Genomic DNA, 26,801 nt, shown 5'->3' with positions numbered 1-26,801 from the left:
TTTTCATTCAATATTCTCTTTTTTCTTTGTAGAATTCAGTTACAATTATGCACAATAATAAATATAATATCCAATACATAGTAGTCAGACCTCAATAGAGGTGCAATAATAATAGCAAGTCTTTTTTTCTAATTCAATTATATATATTTATAATTATTATATATAATAATACGATTTTAACATTTTAGAAATTATAGTATAGAAAAGATTTTCGGAGCATTAATGTTAAAAAGGAAGGTTTGTAGTATATTATATCACTTTAAGCAATATAACATGTTTAGGGTCCTTTTAACATTTCCGCCTTGAACTTATAAAACGTTCTGTAAGGCGGAATTTTCTTTACATCGGCGTTCACTGTCACTTTAGTTGTCTGGTTGGCCGACAGACCCTCGGTCCGGCCCATGAACCAGTCGGCCGTGTGGTTGCCCGCGGCTGCAGCCACGTTTTTGGACGCCCATTCCGAGTGCCACGTGTTGAATTTTCTGTATTTGTAGGTGCATACGTCAGGATGCGTCTGAAAAATATTAAAATATTATTATTTAGGTATTAACAAAATCATTAAATGGAAAAATAAATTTGACATCCCTTATATTAAAGTAACAGGATGTCTACCTATCTATCTTAACTACATGAATTGTTTTCACTTTTACCTTATATAACTAAAATTTAGGGTGATGGGTCGGACTTTTAACTTATAAAAAGCCTTTAGAGGCAACTTGGGGCGCAGGTTATAATGTGAAATAAAGATTTAAGTCGTGTTTATATTGATTTAATTGTCTAGAAAAGGTTTGCAATGGTTGTTATTAGCTTTTGGGCTATTTTTCAGACGGGACACCAAACTGTAAATAAGCGAAAAAGTAATTCGATAACTTAACATGAGAAAAATTAAAACAACTTGTGTAATATACATTACAGCTGAAGAAAGTTTCCTTATCTTACTCATTTTTATATAACACAATATCTATTCTTAATTAATAGAACTAACATTATATTTAATTTAATTAATTTGACCAACTTGCAATTTTTAGTTTGCAGTATTAAGTTAAGTAACCTCAAAATATTTTCTTTTGATTTTAAGAGTGTCTACACTATAAGTTGATATAAAATAAAATTAATATAACCCCTCTCCCCTTTATTTAAGTCTTTGTGTAGGAGTATACTCAATCAATTTAAAGAGTGTTTTAGCTAATAAATGAAAACCAAAGCTCACCTGTCTAGCTCTATTAAGACTGTTCCTCTTATAAATATAATTTTCACTGTTGACCACCCAAACAATCCTCAACCTATCCTCGCTCAAGGCACACGCGCTCTTCTCCATCATGATGCTCTCGTCGTCCAGGCCCAGCCTAGACACTGCAGGTGTCCCACCGGTCTTGCCTGGCCGCCCGCTGTCGCCTGACGGGGCAGCGGCGGGATCTAGGGTTGAGTCGGTGCTCTCTTTGTTGGTGCTATCTTCATTGGCTTCAGTTCTAAACAAAATTTGGATTTATAGATCAGGAATCTAAAGGGATAAGACAAAAGCTAATGAATACCTAGATGTACATCCCCAATGATTATGCACAAAATTACCCCTGCTTTAGATTACAATTAGATTAGTGATTGGAGCTTTTGTACACCCAACATTTGAGTCAACCAATCAAAATTCGCTAAATGTTCCCAAAGTTGTTGAACCAACGAATGAGAAAACGATATTATTAAACATTGGAAGACTAATGTAAGAAACAGCACAATGTCCCATTTCTCCCAGGAGTTAATAGAATTAAAATGGTTTCCTTAAGTAAACTTATTTCTGTTTTTGAATAAAACTTATTATAACTTACAGCAGAGTAAACCTTTAATAATAAAAAACGTTTCTGTGAGTCTAGTCTTTAATTTAGTGTATTGCATATCCCTATAATAAAGTAACAGGTTATGTGTTTGTTTGTTTGTCTGTGTGTACCGAAGGATCTAGCTTATCCTTAACAGGGTAGCTTCTCATAGGTCCTGGGAAGGTTTATAACTATTTTGGGGGAGGGTACCACCACCTTCCCAAGAGAAATCACAAAAAATCAAAAAAATTTCTAATACAGAAATCGCACACTTTTTTTTACTTTTTCTTTTAAAATTGGCCGTTGGAATTCAATTTCCCCCTTCACAAGTTCAGTTATTGTTAAAGCACAAAGAATATCCCTGGGAGATAAAAAATTAAAATATTAAGAGACCTATTTTAAAAATTCAATTGGTACCCAGCGAAGTTAAAGGAAAATAAATCACCCAGCAAAAGATTCAAGCTATAAATAACAATAAATAGGTATAAAAGATCTGGACTAATACTCAGTAAATTGGGCCAATAGGAGAACAACCTAGCCAAATAATTGGTTAGAAAGTGTACACATTTTTCATTCGTACAAGCAGGCTGTAAATAGTCGAATTTTATTGCAAATGAATACGAATTTTCAATTTTGGATTATTAAAGAAAATGAAGAATTAGGAGAACATTGTAAAAATAAGACGAAACCCGCTACTTCGTTTTCTTTCCATTATCCCGAAATTTAATTGACGAATACCTGTCTTTATGTTTGTCAGGCCGCGGCACCAGCTTATGCCTATTCCGCTTCCTGTACTGGCGCACACTGCGCCGTAGAAAGACAGGCTTCAGGTTAAAGTGTTGGCGCGCTTCCTCGCTGATCTTCATGCCCAGGAAGTTGGTGAGGAAGGCCTGGGCCTTGTCCTCGTGGGTGGTGCTGCCCCCCTGGTCCATGTCATCACCCTCCTCGGAGCCCTCCCGGGTCTCGCTGTCCGTGTCCAGCAGCTCGATGGTAACGCTCCCACTCTCACGACACTAAATTTTAAAAATTATTTAGGATATCTCATTTTTTAAAATACTAATAGATATGTAGCGCTATTGTAAATTATGTATGTTTAAAATGTCAAAAAGTTTATAGGACAATTGAAATTAAAAAACCTTATTTTTTGAAATATATATTTGGCCCGTCCAAAGATATTAGTTTGATAAAGTAGCCTTGGGTTGAGATAGATCAATAACTTTTAAAACCATTTAGGTTGGTATTTAAATCATAAAACTAAATTTATTATGAAAACTAGCTTTGTTGAGTTATAATCAACTTTATTATAAAAAAAATAAGCATAGAAGGTATATTTTCCAGAACATTAGTATCAAACAATATGGTTGGGCTTTTTAGTTCAAAATGAATTTTTTAAAATGTTTGGTATGTCCACCATTGGGTAAGAAAATGGACATGTCCAATGATGATAAACTAAATTATCCTATCTATTTAAAGGAAATATTGGTTGAAATTTTAGTAAAATGCAAGTTTGAAACAATCAAGATTTAATAGAAGTACCCAAAGTTAAGAAGCCAGCGAATTATGGAAAATTATAAAATTTTGGGTACTAATAAATGTACCCAAAGTTTATGATAGTTGGCCAGATATCCGGCCGAAACCGGATATCCGAGTTTAGAAATAAGCCGGATATCCGGCCAAACCCTAGTTTATGAGCCAACGAATTATGAAGTATTCCTTTAAATTTTTGACATTGAAATAAATTAAACGAAAATTAAAACTTACGAAAATCATTTTGAAACAATTTTCATCGGTTAAGAGTTTTTCTGATTTTTTCTGGTACATGAGCTCGCTGTAGTATCTCTCCTCTGCAAGGCTTACTTGTCCACCCGTACCTATAATTAAATTGTATTAATTTCTAAAGCAAAGCTACTCTATAAGTGATAAGGTCATAATACTGTAACTGCTGCTTAATTCTTAGTTCTCTTTCCTTTATTTAAGCAAATTATACAGAATTTTAATAGAAATCAAGTTGAATGCTTTAATCTTGCTTTTATTCCAGTCGCCGTAAAAGATTATTGCTATTGTGATTGGCAGAAATTATATATGGAAAAAGTTTTTCTTCCAAAAATTACAAAAATTGTGTTCTTCAAAGAGGTTCAATTTGTGTCTTAGATTTTAAGGTTTCAAGCCACTTATTTTCTGTAGGATTATTTTAAATATTTTATTTTACCTCCAGTCTTTCGTTCATTATTGAATAATTCCATACAGTCTTGGCAGGTATCGTCTGTAGCTATTTGTTGCAACTGGCGCACGGCATTACCGATCACCTGATTAAAAACAATTTTCATTATAGTTTAAATTTTTTGTATGTAGCGGAAGATCACGCAAACCGCTGAACCGATATGGCTCTCCTTTAAAGTGAAATAAGCCACCCCAAACGAAAATGGGAGTGGGGTTAGATTATTTTCCCCCTCTCACCTTAGACCCCTCTAGGTCTAGCGGAGAAGCCGCTAGTTATATGAAAGTTAACAGGGATGGGTTATTTAAAGATAAATCAATTACCCTTCATCTTCAATACCTTTGATTTTTTTATCGTCTTTTACCCAACCAATTCCCCATTATTCATTATTATTCATGCCACTTAAACTTTACATATTTTTATTTTGAAAAGTTAATGTTATTTTTTTTTAGAAAACTCTTGTTGTTTTTCTTTCTTTAACACATTTAAAATCCTTATTATTCTGTTAAAATTTTCTACAAATAATCTTCTATACCTTATCTAGGGTAAATGCAGTAAAGGCATGTATTCCAAACATCTCTCTCAGAGTATCTTCATACGCCTGATTCTCCATATTACCATCCAACAAACTCCTGACAAGATCCAGGAAGGCGGGATAGTAATCAGTCGGTGAGAGGCCGTTCTTGGGCTTCAGTCTAAGGGCGGCCGCGGTCGACTCCTTCTTGTCCTGGTTGGAGTCGCCCTCCTCGGCGGCGATAATGACGGCCTGGTCGTAGATCTTACCCAGGCGCTCGGTGAGGATGCTGTGTAAACGAATGAACAGATAGAGGTTGTTGTTGCCCATCAACATTGTGTATTCTTCACCAGGGGGTAAACCTGAGCAAAACAAAAATAGTATTTATGCAAACTGATGTCTCTTTTAATTGAAAAAAAGTTGACTGTACTTTTTGTAAAGACTAACTATGGAGAATTATTAATAACATTTTGGAGACTAATGTTTTAAAAGTTCCAAGAACCAAACTACGAGAAAGCAGAATTTTTTTTTAATTGGTGGAAAAGTGAGAACTACATGCATTTACTTTTAAAAGGCATAAATAAAAGTTTATTCTTCATAAATAACTTTCATTCTAAGTGACAGTCTTTAAAACTCTTACAAGGTATAAATAAACCAACTTGTATTTAAAGTGAAACACATTATTTATAAAATAATTGTGTCTACTATTAGTCAAAAAAAAAACTTATCTTTAGCTGAATGGATATGGGATAAATATTACACATGGACATATTGACGGGGAAAATCTATTGACAATTTTTCTGTCTATTATGGACCTCATTTAATGGTTTGTTTGTTCATCCAGTATTATGGGAGGTGTTGGGGTAAAGGGGGTATCGTTATTTTAGCCAGCTACTAGTATCAATTCATCTGAGATCACGAAAATCTGGTGCAACATCCAAGTAATATTATATCTATTCTCATTTCTCAGCTGTGGAATAAAAAGAATTAAGAAACAATGTGAAACCTTACCTTTAACAAAAGGTGGAGCCTTGTTTTCTTTAAGCTCCTGTTCGATCTCTTCATCTTTCACCTAAATTACAAGATTAATAAGTCAATAATATCCAGAAAAATTACTTTTATTTTTAAGTAAAATATAAATTTTACTGAAAAATATGAATTACTTATTGATTCAAATATTAGAAATTGTAGCTGTAACCAATAAATGAATTAATTCGAAAAAAATATTTTGTAATTTTCGGAGATTTTGTTGGGCAATCTTAGTAATTCAGAACATATTATTTTCGAATTAATTCAATTATGAATCAATTGTTGGTTATAACTATTTATTTTCGGATAAATTGTGCTCTGGGTGAATTAGACTACACATCTTTTATTGCACCATATTTAAACTGTTGTATTAATGAATATAGAGAATACGAGAATAATATGAAAGTCAATTTGTTCATCCAGTAAGAGGACAGGGGATGGGGTAAAGGATAGCCAACTAAAAGTGTCCCATTATTAGAGTACATAATAATCTGGTGTAAGATCTAAGTAAAATAAATCCAATGTTGTAATTTAATTTTTTATTTTCCTACCTGTATATCCTGAACTTTGTTTCTTTCCTTATTGCGAGTTTCTTTTTCTAAATCCTGCAAGAAAAATCAATTTAGTATTTAAAGTCCTTAAAAAAATTAAAAAACAAGAATAAAAATACTATTTTTCTAAATGATAAATAAGATTATTATATTTTCGACGGTCAAATATGACATTTTGGAAGAAAAAAGCAATCATTTGGAAAAATTTGAATTTTTTAGTTTTATGGAAAGCCATAGAAAAAAACTATAGGTACCTTGATTTCCTTATCCTGTTCATCTCCAGAATTTTGGTCCTGTTCTTCTGAATATGAGTCATCCTCCTCCTCGCTCATTTCCAATCTAAAATATTGATTCATTGATTGGCCATAGTTTTTAAGGGTTTGGACCTAAGACGTCATGGAGTGTATAATATTGTTACAAGCTTACTGTTGTATACAGTGTCAACCATGCAAAATAACACAACTGGACTATTTAAAACTGCTATAAAAGTATATGAAAATTTAGAAGAGAAATAAATAGGTAATATTTGCATAAGATCTGCAAAATTACACAAAACAAAACTAAAGTAATATTTTCATATTCAACAAATATATGGAAATTTTTGCAATGGTATAAAATATGCTAAACATTACTACGGTTTTGTCAAAACTTTTTTCTTTCATCCCAGAATATTTGCATATAATTTACACACAAAAAAAATAAACTTTAACTTGTCAAAACTATAATTAATCTAAATATAACTCTTATTCTTTTTACTTTATTTGTAATGATTTTTTAACAAATTCGAATGAATATTGACAAAAGATATGCAAAATTTAAGTGTTAAATACGAAGAAACACGGACAAAAAAATATACTTTTAGCAGACCATTGTTTTATATGTACCATGGCCATACCAATGACGAGAAAGCATTGAAACAAAATTTATTTTCGCGTATTCCGTAAAGTTGGGTGTTGGATTGTAGTAAAATGCTCTTATTAAGTCAAAGTGTTCTTAATTATAACCAAATGTTTATTTATGAAATGGTCCATATTTAAAAACAGCTTGACATAATAAGAGCATTTGACTACAACCCAGCACCAAACTTTCAGAATTACGCGGAAAAAAAAGACTCTTTATTGAGAAAAGGTGAAAAAGAGGGAGGTAGGTTGCGCTAAAATTCCGAAAAGTGTGAGTTTTAAGACTTTAAAATAGAAGTAGAACTCTGAAATTTTGTATGACAGTTGTTCTAATTTAGTACAATAAAGTACATATCCACGTTATACCCCATTAAAGCAACTGCCATGCCAAATTTTAGAGTTCTACTTTTATTTTAAATTCTTTACGGAATTTTAGCACAACCTACCTCCCCCTTTATCAAAGATATTTCAAAAACCTTACCTTGTATGGAAAAAAATATCAGGTAACGTTTGTCGCAGGAAGGTCTTAATTTTCTGTTTGTCCTCCTTGTGAATACCAGTTTGTCGCTTCACATGGTGGATTAACAGCTGACTTGCGTCTTCCAACATCGCCTTGTCCTAGATAATTAATATTTATTGCTGGGATCTTAAAGGATAAGATAAAGAGCGATATATAAATGTACATATATGATAAACAAAATCCCCCCCCCCCCCTCCTCTGTATATATATATAATTGGTTTTAGCACGATTTATATGCCATACTACTAGTTTCAACCAGCCAATCAATATTCGATACAAATTTTTTAAAACGTCAATCAAACAAAGAAATTCCAAACTTCGGATACTAGTGTAATTCCTAGTCCAATATCCCCTACCTCCCTGATTTAAAAAAAAAATTTAAATTTCTATTTCTTCTAAAAAACTACAATTTTGCGCCAAAATTATCGCTTTAACAACAGGCCAAAAAAAGAATATTAACACAACTAAAAGCAGCAAAAAATATCGTGTTAGCTTTATGTTGAAACAAACAGTTAACATAAAATTAAAGAACTGACTTAGCTTTAGTGACAATAAAGCCACATTTCCGATACATATTTTATCCTAAATTGTCAAGTATAGTGCATTAGAAATCAGGGATAGAAAGGGATAAGACAATGGCCGATGAATTGATGTACATCCCCAATGATGATACATAAAATTTCCACTTCTGTAGATTAAAATTGGTGGTTGAAACGTTTGGACATTCAACTTAATGAGCCAACTAATCATAATTCACTCAAGTCCCCAAAGTATTTAATATAGTAGTTAATATAAAACGTTGGGGACTAGTGTAATTAACAGTCCATTGTCCCTTCTCTCTCTTTCTGATTATAAATACACAATGTCGCATACTCTAGTGTACAATTTGTTTGGAGCTGTTAAAATATGGCAATGTTGTTAATAGAAAGAAGTTAGAACAGCAACAACAAGATGAAAATAGTTGGATAGCAGCTCTTAATTATTAAGCTTTGGGAAATGATAAGCATGGTGCTTACCTTGTAATGTAGAGTGATGTGTGGCCCGGCCGAGGGTTGACCGCTCTGCTCCTCAGCTTCATGCGCCTCGTCGTACAGCGTCTCTATCTCGTTCAACAGCGACTTGGAGCGGATAAACCTGACGTCGTTCTGCTTGAAAATGATCCCCTGGTGGTCCAGTGATTTCAGATAATACTTCTCGTTCTGCTCGCGCCAGATTTTGTTGAACTGCTTTTGTACGTCCCGCCACTCGGCGTCTTTGGCCTTGAGCCGTCGCAGAACTAACGGCACAGCCACCACTGGGTTGCGCTTCAGGCCGTCGATGATATCGGCCGCCTTGTCGCCGTAGATCCGGCGGACGGCGCGCTGGTGAATTGTCGGACTAGTGCCGCCGAGACAATCGTCGAGGCGGTAACGGGCCGCCTCTTCCGGCGGCATGCGCGACATTTTCTTCTGCACACATTCTAATACTTTAATGGTATCACGGTTCGTTTCCAACACAACGTCGAACTCGAACCTTTCATCCTCCGTCCTGTAGATATTTTCTTCATACTGAGTCTTGCGGCTAGACACAAACTGTGAGTCTTCGCTCCAGGATGGGAAAGACACCCAGGTATCGTTGAGAACCTCACGACAAAGGGTATTGCCCGTTCCTCGTCCTGTACATTTGGGTTGGACAAAATTCTTGGGTAGGGCGCAGTAGCTTGCTCCAAGTCTCTTGCAACTGGCATAGTCTGAAATTAAACATTAAATTAATTATGGAATAGAATCTTTGTTAATTCAATCCACTATTAATGTGTATTTTTTGTACCCTTAATTTTATCGTAGTGCAAATTCTAAAAATTTAAGGTGTGTCCTGTTGTGTCTTTTCGACGGTCAGCGTTGAAGAGATCATAAGAAAATTATTTTTTATAACTAAATTTCAAATATACTATAAATTGGTAAAAATGGGCTATCCAACTAAGTTATTCATGAACAACGACTGTCATATCAAAAAAACACAAACTTAATCTTATATTGAAGTTCTTGTTGCCCTTCCTAGAGTAATATTTACCATGGATCTGCAGGGATGAGACAAAGGCCAATAAATTGATCCCCATTCATGATACACAATAATACCCCTTATATGTTCAAAATAAGTGGTTCAAACGTTTTAACACTCAACTTAAAGACCCAACCAATCAAAATTAAATAAAATATCCCAAAGTTGACCAACGAATAAGAAAACATTATCATAAAACTTTGGGGACCGGTATGACAAACAGCCAACTTCTCCTCCCCACTGAATATTTATTATCTCTAGGTATCAATATTGGAATTAAATAAATTAAATTGAATCTTTTTGAATATTGATCAATATGCCTATACTTCCTTGTGAACAAAGTACAAATATTTTAGATAAACGTAATTCACTGTGTAATACGTAATTTTCATCATTTTTATTCATCGTGTCTGGCTTCCATTTTAGATAAAAAAGATAACACATTAATTTTTTTAAGGACCAATTAATCAGCATATAGTGGACTTAATTTATTAAAACCACCAAAAAAATAAAAGATACTTTTGTCAGATAGCGTTATACATTTTTTGTCATTTTTGTTTGATCTTTTTTCTATAACCCACCAAAAAACTAGTAATATAAAAATCAACATTGCGCCAGTACTTAGCTTTAGAGCAGCACCGCAGAAAAATATACTGAAATCAAGTAATATACAAAATTGCGCTGTAAAAATTAGTGATGGGAATCCGGATCCGGAATCCGAATCCGGAATCCGCCCAATTTTCGGTCAATTTTGGAATCCGAATCCGGATCCGGAATCCGTTTCTTATAGCGGATTCCGGATTCTAAATTGGTAGGCTAAAATTACCGTCTTTTTTCTTACAACTCCCTCTGTTTGAAGGCAAAGATCAAAAAAAAAATTCTACATAACAAATTTTAATAATTACTAATGTGATGTAAATGTTTTAGTTATGCTGGAAGTCAACACTTTAAACAAATCAAGGCTTCAACCAAGTAACATAGTGATAAATTAACGAAAAAAGCTATCCCTCTGTGACGGGCGGCCTTTTAAAATACTGCTAGAATCCGGAATCCGAATCCGGAATCCGCCAAAAATAAGAATCCAGAATCCGCAAGAATCCGTCACTTTTTTTGACGGATTCCTTCAGAATCCGGAATCCGGCCCAAAAATTCGACGGATTCCCATCCCTAGTAAAAATACAAAATTGTATTACGCATTGCTTTTAGTCTGAGAAGGAAACGAAAACTATATACACATTATAAATTAGGATGTTTATCTACGTGGCCTAATTTTTTCCTCCTAATTTCAAAGTCAAGCATTCTCGATGTGAAAATCATCCCAAAACATGAACTTAGTATAAAAACACACAACATATGACGCAACAATGTAGCTTCACACACACACACACACACAACACGCCCACACTCTAAACATAGTTGGCTTGGGGCCGTTCCAAGGTTTTACATCCACACACACACACACACACTCACAATGTATCAGCTGATTTTGTTATGAAAATCGCGGGCTCCCCCGAAACACACACACACCACTAGAGACACAGTTATTCAGGCAGTGTGAGAAAGGAGGAGGGACTGAAGGAAGGGGAATAAAAGGGAAAGGGCAGTGGCAATTAAGAGTGGAATAAGAGAAAGGCAAAGGAAGTGAGAGAGGTAAAATAATATATACATCTTCTCTAGGGTGTGCTGTAAATTCCGCAAATTGTCACGCAAGTGTTTCAAAATCGCAAGTAGACACCAAAGTAAAATTATCAATAATGACAGTGGGGCAAATGTAAATTTGCGGTTCTGGTAAGAAATATATTGCGAAAGTATTGGCACACCCTATTCTACACCGAGTGTTCTATATAAAAAAGGAGAATGGGAGGGGGGGGGTATATAAGTGGAGTTGGGAGTGGTAGAAAGGTGGGCACACGGCAAGGGGTGGAGTTTACGAAGCGGGGGAAATTTTTTAAACAAAAACACACAGACACACATAAATACATCACGGTACTTGTTTCTTTGAATTAAAGCACAGATACTGTTTCAAAACAAAATATTTCCTTTCTGAATCATTCTAGAGGACAGGAGTTTAAATTTTCTCCATAATATTACCTTTATTTTTTTAAAACTCTTATTTCAAATAAAACGATTCATTATGAAAATACAAAGAAAATTGATATTTTTGTTCTAATAAAATGACGTAATGAAATAGAACAAAGAAAATATTTTTATGAAAAATAGGAAACTTGCTTTCAAAAAGTGAATTTTTCGGATAGATTTCTATGCTGATAAAGTAATAAATATAATCGTTCTTGTTTTTATTAATAATTCTGGTCGTTAACCCTAACATTTGACTTATCAAATCAAGCATGACAATATTAGATAAATATTTTTATTTTTAAAGTTAACCTATACAAATACAGTAGTCATTAATAGCTTAAAAAACTTAGTTTTATGGAAAATAGAAAAAAGGAATCCTATTATATAAAGTAGTAAGGTTTTTTTTTGTCTGAGAGTAAGATTTCAATAATACTGAACCGATTGAGTTTTTCCGTTAAAGGAAGGTTCACATATGTTCCCGGATGATTTTAGGCATTTTATTTTGTAGATTTAGGAATGGGAATGGTTTTAAGCAATTTTTTATATACAAATCCCCTTTATGCTAGGGACGTAACCACAAAATGAGTAACAATAACAAGCTAATGATTTTAAGCTACTCCATAAAAGATCTTTATAGGAGATAATTAGTTTAATCCAAATTTTAAAAATCGGCCAAATAAACAAGAAATATACAGAATATTTGAACTCACAATATGATGAAGTAACAATAGTACGTAAGTAGATTAGGTATAGAGTAGTATCGCTACTTAAATCAATAGCTTACCTATTTCCATTGCGGTATCACCAGGCATCCGCTCGTGGCGGGGTTGATGCATGGGGGGCGGACCCGCCGCTGGCGGTCCAGACAATTCAGGTACAATGGGCGGCGCAAAGCCGACAGGCTCCTTTGCGCCATCTTTGAAGCCGACAAAGTCTTTGAACCATTTGAGCAATTCAGGATTCTAAAAAAAAAACATTTTTTTCAAAACATCTCAAAAATAGGTAGACAGTTTGGTCTTTACAATATGTATGTTATTGTCCAACAAATCAATCTTTTATTGACCCAACACTATACCCCTATCCCAAAATGTTGCTATTTTCATTATTAACATTTAAACTAAATATATTTATCATTCTAAATAAAATGAAATATTGGTTAATGTTATTTTTAAAATATTGTTCATAATGAAAAACCCATTGGGATATTCCAATATAAATCAGAAAGAATAGAAAAACAAAAAGAAAATCTATGACAATTTTCTTCTATTTACCTATCCACGAATTTAAGGTTTTCCAAATGATGATCTAATTAACATTAGGGAGTGTAAATTACTTTTCAAACTTTTGATATTTTTGACTAACAATAAAATCATAATGTATAAAACCATGACGCATTATTATGATAACAAACACAAAATAATTTCAAAAAAATGAGTTAAAACAAACAACACTTTAAATAAATTATGATTTAAGAATGAACGAGGACAATAGTATACAAACCTATAAATAGCAAAGCAAAGTGTAATAAAAAAGTAAATTGTTATACAGAAATAATAAAATAATCTTTAAACTCTCAGAAAATATAAATAGATTTACATATCGTCAATTAGAGAACTGCTGTACGATTACCGAACACAACTAACAGACAGACAAGCCTTGATTATAGAATATTTGTGCGATAATAATCACCCTTATATATTTGCTAGCCTTAACATTGAAAAATAAAAAGTTTTATTATTAAGTTTAAATCATTAATTGCAGTGTAATTGAAATAAGCAAAAGTTTCAAATATTAAATTAAAAAGTAAATGAATGAAAAACAAAAATAAGCAGTAAAATAGTTTTAAATAAATATATTAAACAAATTAAAAATAGAACTTGACAAGGAAAGTTATGTTCAACTTTAGCGCAACAATTAGATGCTAACATTTGTATTTTTAGGCAAATTTTAATTAGACAATGAATAAAATAAAAGAGCATAATTTTTAATTACAAAAAAAATTTAGCCATAGAAATAGGGGAGATAGAACTTAAAATCATGAAAATCCCAGAGGTGGATTCTTAAAAAAAATTTGCCCCACTAATCGCTTAGTGGGGCAAAATTGTTTTCGTGAAAAATCCTCCAAAATCACATATAAAATCTACAAAAATTAAATAAAATCTTATGTTAATAACCCTTCTATGATTTTGTTTAATTTTTGTAGATTTTTAATGTGATTTTGATGGATTTTTCACGAGAACAATTTTGCCCCACTAAGCGATTCTCTCATGCGTTAGCTTAAAATCTTGAATGGGTTGACTTGTAGTGTCCAAACATATCTAACAATAGCTTTAGTCTGTAAAAGGGGTAAATTTATTTTAAATGTCATTTTCTTTTAGTATTTACTATATGGCTAAATCAACCCATCTTATTATCTAAATATAGACTAATGCAACGTCCCTTTTCTAAGAAGCCTTATATAATCTAGGTTCCAGCAAGGTTTCAAGCTATTTTCTTAGGAATAAGAATGATTTACCTTGTTGAGGAAAGGATTGACCAGTTGAACTAATTCCGCTCTGGACACAACTTCTTGGTTAAACAACACTAAGCACCGCAGAAAATTCTCATAAACCTCGGCGCTATTCAGCGTTTTCCGCACTTTATCAAAGAACGCGTACTCGTTCAGTGTTCCAAACTTGCCGGCCTCGGCGAGACTCACGTCTTTCAGCACGCCAAGACGCGGCTTTTTGGTCGGCGGCTGCATACGACTGTTTGGCTGCATGGGCCGTTTTTGGTCATTATTAACACTGCTGTTAATCAGACCGCCGCCAATTTGGCCGCTGCCTGGCGGTAAGGAGCCAATTCCACCGCCGCTACCAATGCTCGGCGGCTGGCTGGCACGATCACCGCCGGCCGTAGGCAAGCCAATACTAGGCTTGCCACTGCCAACAGATGATAAGCTACCGGTGGCAGACGGCGGGATAACGGGTTTCGGCGTCGATCGTTTGTTGTTTGTGGTGTCGTTCATTGAAATGGGTTTGTTGGAGAACTGCAGGGCCTCCGGGCCGTTGTCGTTGGTGGCCTCCGGCAAGAACTGGCTGAACTCGGCAAGCAGGTCGTCTTGGTTCTGGAACAGTCGGGACACTTGAGAATAAACCTGAAGAAAAAAAACAAGGTTATATTTCGTTCATGTTGTCAATTATAAGGATTCTTTCCTCGTTTATATTTTCCTTTAAAATCACTTTCCTTCGTATTTTTTTCTTTTAAAATCCCTTTCCTCTGTATTTACCCCTTTTCTATAAAGTACTTTGAAGATGAGATTTCTTATTCTATCAAATAAAGTAGCAAAGTTTAGTATGATAAACCACTAAGATCCCACTAAACATTGGACCCAAAAGTTGCCCATTTTAAGGCAGCTTCTAATGGGTCCTGGAATGGTTTGGACAATTTTTATGCCACCTTGGACAAAATAGCATAAAAAGTATATCATTTACTGGCACGTTTAGACATTTTAAAGGTCATAATAATCAAACAAACCTCTGTTTCCGTAAGAAGTGATTTGGGTGTTCCACCATCCTTAATAGCTCTCTGGTCCTTCTGGTAGGTGTGCAGAATTTCTAAAAACTGTTTGTAAACATCAGGCTGCCCCTGAAATTAAAAATAACACATTAATATAAAGCAAACAACGATGGTAATATTATAAGTCAGATTTTCAGAGTTAATAAAAAGAATGAAACGTTTATCTAGGTAGAAAAGAAGTTTTGAGACTGTTGTATGGTCCCTTAACTTTCTGAAAGGTTCTCTTATTCGATTGCTTAGAAACATTTGACACCTAAATTTTGATTAGGTTGTACAAAAGTAGCAGTCTCAAAAATTTTTCCACTAATAATTCAAATACTTGGGGTTATAATGTTTTCATAATTTGGGGTGTACATCAGTTTATCGCCCCACTAATCTTCCCTTACGATTCCACAAATTGAAAAAATCAAATGTATCATTTTTAGCTACCATTTACAGAATACAATCTGTGTCAAGCAAGTATAAACTTATTACAGAGTTGCTACGCTACTTATAAATAAACAGCTGATCACCCTTGAATTAAAAACAATTGTTGCAATCGACTTTACACTTACACTTTCTACCACACACACGCACATTTTTTACATTTATTGATTAAAACAGATTTTCTTTTCACATTATAAATTAAACATAAAGACTTAATGAAAAAAATATCCTAATTTAAGCTACTAAAACAATTACAAACATGTTGTGCTTTCGATAGAAGGTTTATAATAATCGTAGGTTTATCAGAGGCTATATTACTTAGAGGAAGATGACTGTTGAATTAATCAATCCATCTTTTCTCCTTAAATATTTAGTAACTTCAAAGGATAGAATTTCCTCTTAGAAATAATATCTAATGAAATAATAATTAAGCAGAATTTTTAAAAATTACCTGAAACCTATTCTTGATCTTGTTGACATAATTGATGGCATGGTTGAACTCTACAGGTTGTTGCTGATTAGCCCCGCCTCCACCACCACCGACAGATGGCGGTTGGTGAGGCGGAGTCACCGTCGGGGGCAACACTCCACCGCCAGTATTCGGCCCAATACTTGAATTGCTGTTGGGATGATGAGGTGATGCATTGGCTACCGCCGCGGCGACTACATTACTAGCCGCTTGAGTTATCGGCGGTCCTAACTGTGATGGTTGTAACGGTAACATAGGTCCACCGCCACTGACGCCGAGCGTCGTTGGGATTATCGATGGCGTTAGGCTAGCAGCGGCGATAACTGGGGTAACAGCTGAGGGCGGTTGCACCGCTGCATACACGGTATTGTCATTATTTCGATTTGGGGCTGGAACCGTGACCACAGTCGGGAGGGAGGTCGGCTCCGTTTTCAGCTGATACTTGGGGGTGTGGTGCGAGGTGCGAGGAATTTGGTTGATGGTCGGCAGGCCGCCGGTCGTGCTAGTGATGGCCGGACCAATTATGCCCTGGCTCCCCATCATGTGAATGCCATGGGGGGTGTGCACAATAGTCTGAAATAAAGGACTCTGAAAAAGATAATTTTATTAGAAAAGTACATTTAACACTTGAAATATTTAATTTTTAACTATATAAATTCTAAACCTCTCAAGCTATTATTAGAAAATCAATAAAAAATATGAATATAAAGATAAATTTAGAGTAAGATACTAATAACATTGAAATTAAATATTTCATTAGTTTAATGCACTTCTTACAAAGATTAAGATCATATATCATACTAAATATTTTTGAAAACAAGGACGTTCAATAGTAGTAAGAGTACAGCGAGAATATTACAATGTTTTAGATATAAAAAAAAATAAACAGACAACCCACATAGACTATTCATAATGAAGGACAGGTAGTCAAGGGTGTAATCATTGCCATGTCATGGAGTAGTTTAACTAAATGTTACCTGCAGGTTATGAGGATGACCGCCAGGCAGGTTATGCTGCGACTCGCTGGTCTGCACCTCTATCTTGTACCCGGGGGGAAGGAAGGTGTTGAAACCCACTATAAGCTCCGGGTGCCCGCGGAATAACGTCGACACCCGACTAATTACACCCGGAGTGTCAATACTTTGAGACTTAAATTCCTAAAAAAAAACAATATTTAAGATAACAAAATTTTGGATATTTATTTTTTTAACTTCTAAATCGCCCAAAATGTAAAAATGCATGATCGATTGGTTTAAAACAGTTAAGACCTAACATCCCAAATTTTCATGCACGCTCTGTATTTGTTTAACTGGACGAATAAAAATTAAAATATACCTTCATGATGTCTAGGAAATCATTGTAGACCTGGGGCTGGGACCCGAACTTGAACTTCACTTGGTCAAGATACGATAAAGCATCCTCAACCTGAATATAAAGAAGTTTATTGTTTTTCTTGGTTTCATTTATTGGGATAAGATTCAACTAAGGTTTAAATATTGCATGTGTTCTACATTAAATAAATATTGGGGTTAAATGCTTGCCTTTTTAAACAGCTTAAAAGATCAAACAATCGATCTTTATTTTTGTTCTCAATGAACTTTGTCACCAAATTTTCCACCAGTAATATTGTATAATTGATGCAATATAATAGTTATCAACAAAGAAATAAATGTAATGAGGTTAAAAGTATCTTTTAAAACAAATGAAAAAATTCAAAAGCAAACCTTTAGCCTCTGGAAGGAAGGATTGCCCGAGGTTGGAATGTTCTGTGCTGGGGTGACGGTTCTGACCGCCGTGGCCCCGCCGAACACTGGTGCCCCATGAGGTCCGCTGCCGGGCTTCTGAACGATTTGAGGCGCCGGGGCCAGCTGCAGGTTGTGCAGCGAGGGGGAGGTTACAGCCGCCACCGTTATTGAGTTTCCTACAAATAAGAGAATGTGATATTTTCGGACAGTTATCAGGGGAACGTAAATCAAGAATTCATTCCTTGTTTGCTAGCCTCCGCAGGAAGATTATAGGCCTACTAGCGACTGCGCCCCTAGCATCTAGGGCTAAGGAATATGGAAGGACAGAATAATAGCCTAAAACTATACCTACCCCGACTTTTATAAAAAATAAAATAGCCTAAAGCCATCCCGGGACCTATAAGTAGTTTCACTGTAAAGAAGGACCATATCGGTTCAGCGGTTAGCGAGATCCTTCGCTACAGACAAAAAAAGCGTACTACTTTATATAATATAGGATGTATTTTCCATTAAATCATTATATTTGGAATCTGTGTCATGTTAAGAAACGGTTTGATTCCGGTGGAAAAGAAATCATTTCCTGCGTATCAAATACTGGATTGCATATCTATCGTATTTGGTCCTACGACAAACGCAGGAGTCCCAAACGTCGGAGTGGACACTTAACCTAACCTAAATTATTTTGGACCATTTGGGGCTTATTTGTTAATTCATATCTTAACCTAACTTAATTTGTATAGAAATACTTAATAAAATTAATATTTTAACACTCCTGCGTTTGTCCACTCCGACGTTTGGGACTCCTGCGTTTGTCCTGGAACCCTTTATTTTACAACTAAACATTAAGGAAGTGTTTCAAAAAGGTTAACTATGACCTTTGTCTATTATGTTTAATAAAATATATTAAAAAATAAATGTTTTTCCTTCCGCTATTCTTTACTTGAAAATTCAACCAATCAAAATGAATGCAAGTCCCCTCCCTGCCTGGTTGTTATGGTACCTGTATTTGGAGATCTTGAGTATTGTAATGAGACTGCAGCAGAGGACAAAGATATCGTCTCTGTCTTCACTGGATTTCCTAAAAACAATACATTTGTTCTTAATATGATTATGTTAAGAGACGTCCAAATTCTTCACAAAAAAAATTTCCCTTTTAAAGTTACATTGACTCTCTTTTTAAAAAGCATGAACGCATCAAGTATCATAATTGGGCCGTGTGTAATTGGCTTTACTATAAAATTCTTTCTAAAAGATGGATCATTTTTGCCGGCAAAAAACAGAACAGCTAATCTTATTAAATGCATTTTTTCCATGGCTTTGGGGATAAATAAAAAGAGAAGAGTGTGATTCATTTTGGTCCTATAAGAGGGATGTTTTTGTTGGAATGTAGCCTAAAACCTGCTCAGATTCAAAAATACGAAGACTAGAAACATACCCAACAACTTATGCAAATCGAATGTGCGTATCCTTTTAGTATCTGACGATTCCTTCCAAAATGCATTTATTACACCAAAAAAGTAAAGTTAGTTGTTGAACCTTGAAAAGTGGGTCTATCACGGCCTATCACACAGAATGAAAGGCCCACATAATGCTTTCATAGCAACACATATCTTTAATTGTGCCATACGAGGGGGTAGGGTGGGTTGGGGGGTCGTTCTCGTTTACAGACTTTGCGTAATCTATTTCATTGGCATCAATTAACAAAATAAAACTAATAATATGCTTATTTCAAAATGGCATGTGAATTAGTTTCCTAATGAATGGAAGCGTGGCAACATGAACCTGGCAAAAATTTACAAGAGAAACTTGCTTTAAGACTGCGTATTCTTTACGTTTGTTTAATGACAGTCGGCTGGACATGCTCTATTCAAATATCAGCTGAGCAAAACACAAAAAAATCTTTTAATATCCAACAAAATAAAGGCTCAATTACTAATGATTACGTGAAGTCTGATAAATGAGAACCTTCCCTTTGGGGGATGTGTTTTTGTATAAAATGCATCTTTTTTCACGGATTTAAGAAATGGCGTTGAAAATGAAATCAAAGTGAGATCAAGAAATGCAAAGCTTAAAATAGCAAAAAGATTGCGTAAGTAAATTGTAATATGATATGTATAGAAATGTGAAGGGAGAACTTTTAGTTTTAACACATAGACATATTTTAGCAAAGTACATACAAAAGATTAATATTTATTAAATATATCAGCTGATTTAATATGCTTCTTCTCAATCAATCATAAATTCTGCAATAGAATATGTACTAGTATTATTCTTGTTCATTGACAATTTTTTCATGTAACTTTTGCAAGTAAACTGAATAAAACAATGATAGATTGAATGTTGTACCCCTTTGACTAAACCTATCCCTGTTTTATCTATTTATTTATTAATCCACGAAGCTAAATTGCATGAAGTCTATCAAGTAAAACTAGTTTAGACTCGTAGAATTACACAATATCAACAAAAATGTCTGACTCACTTATTATATGAGTCATTTTTGATGGTGTAATTTTAAAACATTGTGAAACCTAAGAACAGCCTTTAGATTCCTATAGCTATAATACAAAGATGAAAAATGTCTGTATGAGTCTTAAGTTCTCGGTAACCGCTGAACCAATTAGGCTCTAATTTTTAGGGAACATGACTGACTACTGGTTCTATAGCGGTTTAAGGCTTTTTATTTTCGGGCGGGGGGTCCCTAAAACAACATGAAACCATCTCACCCCCCCCCCCCCCCCCACTTAATTATTAACTGTTTAGACTACAAATTTTTAAAGGGGATAGTTAAGTTTTTCTTTTGTTTAATAGATGTAAATCTTCCCTTGGCCTAAAAGAAGCTTCACATTCTAGGAGAACCATATCAGCCCAGCGGTTAGCGATATCTTAAGCTAAAGAAAGATAAGCCTGACCGACAAACGGACATATTGACACCCTGTTACTTTTAAATAAGGATAAAAAGTTTATTTAAAAATTACGCCTCTGAGGCTCTGATATACCTAACATTTAACAATTTTCGAAGTTACCTGGAATTTGATGAATAACCGAGCTTGGTTGAGCGGCGTGTGCCGGCGGAGCGGGCCCGTGGGCGGGGGTCAGCGTTGCCCCGTCTCCGCGGTAAACAGCAAGATTGTGGGATAGAATGCGAGTATTAAAGTTACCGGGTCCTAGAAAAAAATATAATTTTGTAAATATTTTAAGAATAAATGAGATAACAAGAAAAGTATATTTCTATTTATAACTTTTCTTTCCAAACTAATATCGACCGATAACGAAAATATCACAAAACAATATTAGTATTTTAAGCTTTAAAATAATGCAAAAATGTTTTATTGAGTTAAACGTTGTTTGAATTATTTTTAGTTACTATTTTCTTTATCAACTGTTCTATTTACATAAACAGCTGATAAACTACGTCAGTAATTTTTTTTAAAGCAGTATGTTTATTTTGAACGTTTGAAATTTTAATTTAAATATTTTGTTATCATTAGTTTCTTTTTAGCGCGCAATTTTAATAAATTGTTATAATACAGTTGCTATAAACATGAAGTTACATGTTATAGTTATGTAATAGTCCTTTGGCTTTAAGATCACAAAAAATCCCTGAACCGATTGAGTTCTCCATATGGAGTGTCCCAATGAAGATTTTAAGCTATTTTTCTGTTCTTCCTACCCATTATGATAGAGGATCAACCGCTAGTTTATCTAAACAATGTCGGGTGGGGGGGCTATTTAAAATATCCAAATATAAAAAAGGACAATGGATTGAATGTTTGAAGAAGGTGAACCTAATCCCCCCCCCCCAAAAAAAAAAAATCTTAAGTGTAAGATTCTGCCTTTGTAATGTTAACCCATAACAATAAAACAAAATAAGTTGATTCTATTGGGTTCTTTTATCCTTTTTCAAATTGTGTGAATGCAAAATTATTTTACAATTGTTTAAAAAGTGTGTCTGTTGTCATTGACAGTCAGCTTTTATGATTACCTGTAACAGTGACCCCTTGTGTTGGGGGCATGGCTGTATTTAGATCAGGCACCATGCGGGCACCAACTGGAAACACACTTGTGCCTCCCTCTACCTAAACATTAACAATAATGTTATTAAATAATAATAATTCTTGCATGGCGTTAAGGACAGCTGTCCGCGGAAACAAAATAATCGTAAGTTTTTGTTTTGGTTTTCATAAAAATTCTTATAGGTCCAGGGTAGGTTTTTTGGGGAAGGGCATCTCCTTCATTAATTGCCCCTTGAGGCTTCTAAGAGCAAAGCCGCTAAATTTGTTATAAAATAAAGAAAAATATATAGCAGAATTTATATTTTTTCAAGTGAAATGAAAATCTATCTGACTCGAGTTTGAAAATAAGGTCAATGTCGGGAGATTTGAAATGAACTCCTTAATCTCCTGTTTTACACCCCACCTTCCTTGAAAACACCCGGTAAATTCTTGGCAGAAATATTTCAGTAATTAGGTCTAGTCGTATGGAAATAGGCAAAACAATTTTCATTTTCTTTGTTTCAAATTACAATGAAAAGTTTTTTTTGCTCAGAAACTATTTCTTAAAAAAATCAACTTTAAATATCCAATAAATTCATCAATCTTTTTTATACCCATTTCGGAATCTAGTGACTTGGCAAGTAAAACTAATTTTATTTCTTAAATTGCGCCATATTGTGAAATTAAAAGAAATACAATACAGAAATTTAATATAAGGCCTGCAAATGTTTTAAATTATTTTTTATTGCATAGGTATTTTTTACTAATTTAAGGCACGAAACTTGACAATAATTTTCTTGTTGACATCAATTACGGCATCTAAAGGGATAATGAATAAACCTACCTTTGTAGCAATCTGTGTGCCACCTCTATCTTCAACCCGTTTCATAGCAAGCTGTCAATAAAGTCGAAAAACATCCACACCTAAAATACCAACGTTAAGTAGAAAGAACATAAAAATATAGGATACGACTTAAAATGTACATCACTTATTTTTGGTAATTCCTTTAGATTTTTTAAATAATAAGTATGACATTAGTTCATGAAATATGGCAATTTTGATTCTAGAAAAATTGAAATTTCTTTAAAAAGTAGGATTTTTATGAAAGGTTGAAAATTTCTAAACTTAAAAAATATCATAAAAAAACTATGATCACTCGTACTATTGTTTTAAATAAGAAAATATATCTTAAAACTGAAAAATTTGGAAAGAGACGAAAGTTTCACGCTAATAGAACTTTTCTTTGATTACAATACATGAAATCAATATTATTATAGTACCCAACAAGTAGCAATTTTAATAAACTTTTGCTGAAAGGCAGTAAGCAAGATTTTAGAACTAGTATATAATATGAAAATCACTAATACTCAAATCTTAATTACCCCTAAACAGAGCAAATTTTTTTCATTGCTTTCAGGTATAATTTTCAACTGATGATAGGTAAGTAATATTGAAAATTCTCCAAACTTTTTAAAGGAAAAACAATTATAACCATAGGTAAGCAAGTAATATTAATATATTAAGCAAAAAACATTGTCATTTGAAGAACATCTTATTGAAAAATAACTGTATAAACAACAATTGAAATCAGTCACAACCCACTTATAGAGTAGATGCGCTATTTAATAATAAGAAATAAGGTAAATAAAAAGACAATAAATAAATATCAGCACACAGATGTTTTTGTTACGTAATTCACTTTCAATTCATTTTTTTCACGTCGTTATCGGTTAAAAATTAGAGAATAACAATTTAAAATAAGTAAGCCCATTTTTAGGAAGGAAAAGGTTCGAAACCCAGAGCTCTAATAAATTCGAACATTGGCGAATTTATTAAAACTTGATCTAACCAGATTTTTTTGCCTCTTAAACAGGAATAGAAACAGCTCAAAAACGAATAAAAAAAACACCCTTAACCTGTAACTTGAAAGAAAAACAAATAGACAAAATGTGGGGAAATTAAATAAAAATTATGATTGAACTATTTTCCAGCTAGGTCTATTTTTGACGATCTTTACAGAAAATTTATTAATTTTTAAAATTTTTAGAATCCTAGAAAGGATTTCTTTATACTATTACAGAGCTCCTCTAAAATTCACTGGGGCAATCAAAACCGGAACTAGCGATTTTATTACGCGAAGTAGTGAACCAAAAATCATGTTCCTAAAAAGCCCTTAGATATCGGAATTATTCTATTACTTTAATTTAGCCCCTCTGTGAGTTAATTTATTTATTTAGACCATAAGGGAAAAAAACGTTTTATATGAATAGAACGAGCGAGCGAAAAAAAGGTCATAAGACCAAAAAGGCAATAATTTTAATTCATTTTTTAATCTCAAATTAATATGAAAGTAAACAAATAGAACTCTAAAGGCGGTTTATAATTCATAATAACATGAAAATGCTCTTTTAGAACATTAGAAAAACTTAAAAATTTTAAGACTTATTTTATATGATTTTTTCATTTGTTTTTTGCTAAATTTTTGAAATATTGTTGTTTAAATTATTCAAAAATATCACATACAGAACAACCAAGGACAAATTTGAAAATCTTGCAAGCCATTTTCAAAAAATTCAAAGCAATGACAAAAAATAACGAATTATAACCTAAATCGCGGCAAATTTTCATAATAAACTTGACTAACCTGATGTTAAAAAACACAAACACACACTTTTAGGCCAATAACAGGCTTAACTAGGCCCAATTTAGATGATAAAACTTGTATATAAGCTACATGAAAACTTTGGCTTGCTAAGCTATGCCAGTGTATACAGTATAATAACTTTCAAAACCTGAGCAGAGGGGGGCTGGATACAATATTTGTGAGCGACACCAACTCATAAGTAGCAGCAGACGATACATACAATACTTTCTGTTATGTAAACAACACTTGAAAACAGGATTTTTGGTAACAAACAACCTACTTTAAATTAAGTTTTAGGCTATTCTTTCAACATAGAACCAAGAACTTAATATCATAAATGATCAAATGTTCAGTTTTTGTAAATTTTAACAAGTTACGTCAGATTTAACCTAATAAAATACATTAATCAAAGAAATAATCGAATGAAAGTACCTATTTATTTATATTACCTTGGTAATTCTTTATACTAATAACTAAAAATTTCACTTTTCACCAACAAAATTTTAAACTTGAAAAAATTTAAATACTACAAAATCGCTTTCTGCTGCTGTGTAGAGTTTAGTAGATAATTGTGAGCGCTACAACGTTGCTGATCTCTCCCTTCCCCTTCTCGCTCCCCCCTAAACATAAACTACTCCATAATAAATACCCCTTCTCCATTGTTTCATTTCCCTTTCATCTTGGCCTTCTCTTTACAAGGGGCAACACTTTGCCTCTCCTCTTATTTTCCCCACATTCAACACAAAGACGATTTTTTTCTCTTACAATTTTGTAGCTAACATTATTAACAGAAAACTTTTTTTTTTAATTTAACTTATTCATAAAGCCTTAGCATCATCTTAAGCTAAAAATAATATGTTTAATAAAAAGTCAGCTATTGTACAAAATGAACAGATAAAATCCCAGTCCCCTGCTACATCGTATTGTTACCCGTTTACAAAAAAAATATTCCCTCACTCATTCACTCTCTCTCCGTCTCACCACTTCCCCATGAATAGGTAGAACACCTTTCCCTTGTTTATGAACCTCGCGTCTGCTAGATAAAACTTAAAGTGGCCAAACCTTTGATCCAGACATTTTAAAAATACTTAAAAAAATAAAATTATACCGTTCCAATTGTTTTGCAGTTTTATCAATTTACAATAAACACCCTTGTAGAAGTATAAATTTCCATATATAGTAAAAATAAACATATTAATGTCTTAAAAATAAAATTACAATTTGGCCCCCAATAGTACAAATGGCCACATTACATACTTACAGACGGAGAAGAAAGCGGAAGGGAAAGACAAGTGGGTAAATTTGAGAGGCAATCAGAAGAAAGAAAGAGAATATAATAGAGGACACTGAATGGGTTACAAGTACTAGGGCAAGGAAAGGAGGTGGCTACTTGAGACCGGAGATTAAAGGAGAGAGAGAGAGAGACTGTTACGCAGGACCTTGTCGTGTGTGCGTGCGCGTGTGTGAATTTATAGGAAGGCGAAAAAATAAAAATATTATGAAGGTTGCCAGACTGATTTTAATTTTTGATTCATGATAACAAAAAGTATGTTAAATCTTTATCTTAATTTTCAGGCTATTGGATAATGAATGAATGAAACAAACCTTATTTTAAAATATCAAATACTATTTTGGCTAAAATATTAAAGTGTTTGTGACAACATGTATTGATCAACTGTAGTTGTATATTTTCAAATATTTTCACGTTTTTTGTTAGTTTTAAGGGATTATTTTATATAAATTTGTAATAAAATATTACCTGATCATACCGATCAAAGAGACCATTTTACATTTACATTGCTTTTTCATCTATAATATGAAAATATGCATACGTAAATCTAAATGAACATCACACAGAGTCAGAGATAATCAGCTGTTATTTATATTTGAATTGCTCTGAAGCAGGCTAGCTCTTATAGCTGTAACTTTTAGTGAGTTGTAGATAGAAATGAGGATTGAGGAAAGAGAGAGGTGTGGAGTGGAGGGTGTGTGTGTGTGTGAATGAAAGCTAGTTAAGCAGTCCTCAAATTGTAAAATAATCACATCAATAGTACAGCAAAAATAAGTGTAATATCAGGTGTTTTGAGTTCAGTTTTTAAGGAACCGCTTTTGAGAGACCGCATTACACCGTAGGCGCGGTAATGCAAAGCCGAAGCTATATTCCCCGTTCTCACACTTCTTTACTACACACACTAACTTTTGAAAATCACTACTTTTAAAATCTTGTTGATGAAACACAACGGAACGGGCCTAAAATCCACTATCTACGTCTTCTGTCTGTCTGTCGTCTGACTAACTAAACTAAACGAAT

General features: G+C 33.7%; 1 protein-coding gene across 5 annotated transcripts; it reads right to left on the bottom strand.

Moving 5' to 3' along the window:
- Positions 1-26,801, bottom strand: LOC145329679 (paired amphipathic helix protein Sin3a-like). 5 transcript variants are annotated; one of them, XM_080174035.1, is made up of 23 exons: positions 26,250-26,801; positions 22,690-22,769; positions 21,836-21,929; positions 20,877-21,017; positions 18,854-18,931; positions 17,833-18,029; positions 17,444-17,533; positions 17,086-17,265; positions 16,091-16,696; positions 15,172-15,282; positions 14,171-14,791; positions 12,440-12,617; positions 8,556-9,268; positions 7,501-7,637; positions 6,375-6,459; positions 6,121-6,174; positions 5,552-5,612; positions 4,562-4,902; positions 4,018-4,114; positions 3,570-3,679; positions 2,547-2,821; positions 1,211-1,469; positions 1-514 (listed from the first exon to the last, which is right to left on the bottom strand). In XM_080174035.1, the coding sequence occupies exons 2-23, from the start codon at positions 22,732-22,734 to the stop codon at positions 278-280; spliced, it is 4,710 nt and encodes a 1,569-aa protein (XP_080030161.1). In that variant the 5' UTR covers positions 22,735-22,769; positions 26,250-26,801; the 3' UTR covers positions 1-277. The 5 variants fall into 5 exon arrangements, with proteins under 5 accessions (XP_080030161.1, XP_080030164.1, XP_080030162.1 ...); XM_080174038.1 differs by having other exon boundaries at positions 16,091-16,681; positions 26,250-26,439; XM_080174036.1 differs by lacking the exon at positions 26,250-26,801 and adding an exon at positions 24,940-25,027.

Source organism: Acartia tonsa, chromosome 10 (genome assembly GCF_053477335.1).
Source record: "Acartia tonsa isolate MP-2025a chromosome 10, ASM5347733v1, whole genome shotgun sequence".
Classification (NCBI taxonomy): Eukaryota; Metazoa; Arthropoda; class Copepoda; order Calanoida; family Acartiidae; genus Acartia; species Acartia tonsa.
This window is presented reverse-complemented; position numbering and strand designations above follow the sequence as displayed.

Bases quoted from the DNA above. Each gene is read 5' to 3' on its own strand.
- LOC145329679 (XM_080174035.1), bottom strand. From the start codon at position 22,734: ATGAAACGGGTTGAAGATAGAGGTGGCACACAGATTGCTACAAAG. The intron at 21,018-21,835 runs GTAATCATAAAA...ATTTTTTTCTAG, and splicing joins ACAAGGGGTCACTGTTACAG to GACCCGGTAACTTTAATACT. The intron at 3,680-4,017 runs GTAAAATAAAAT...ATTTAATTATAG, and splicing joins TAATGAACGAAAGACTGGAG to GTACGGGTGGACAAGTAAGC.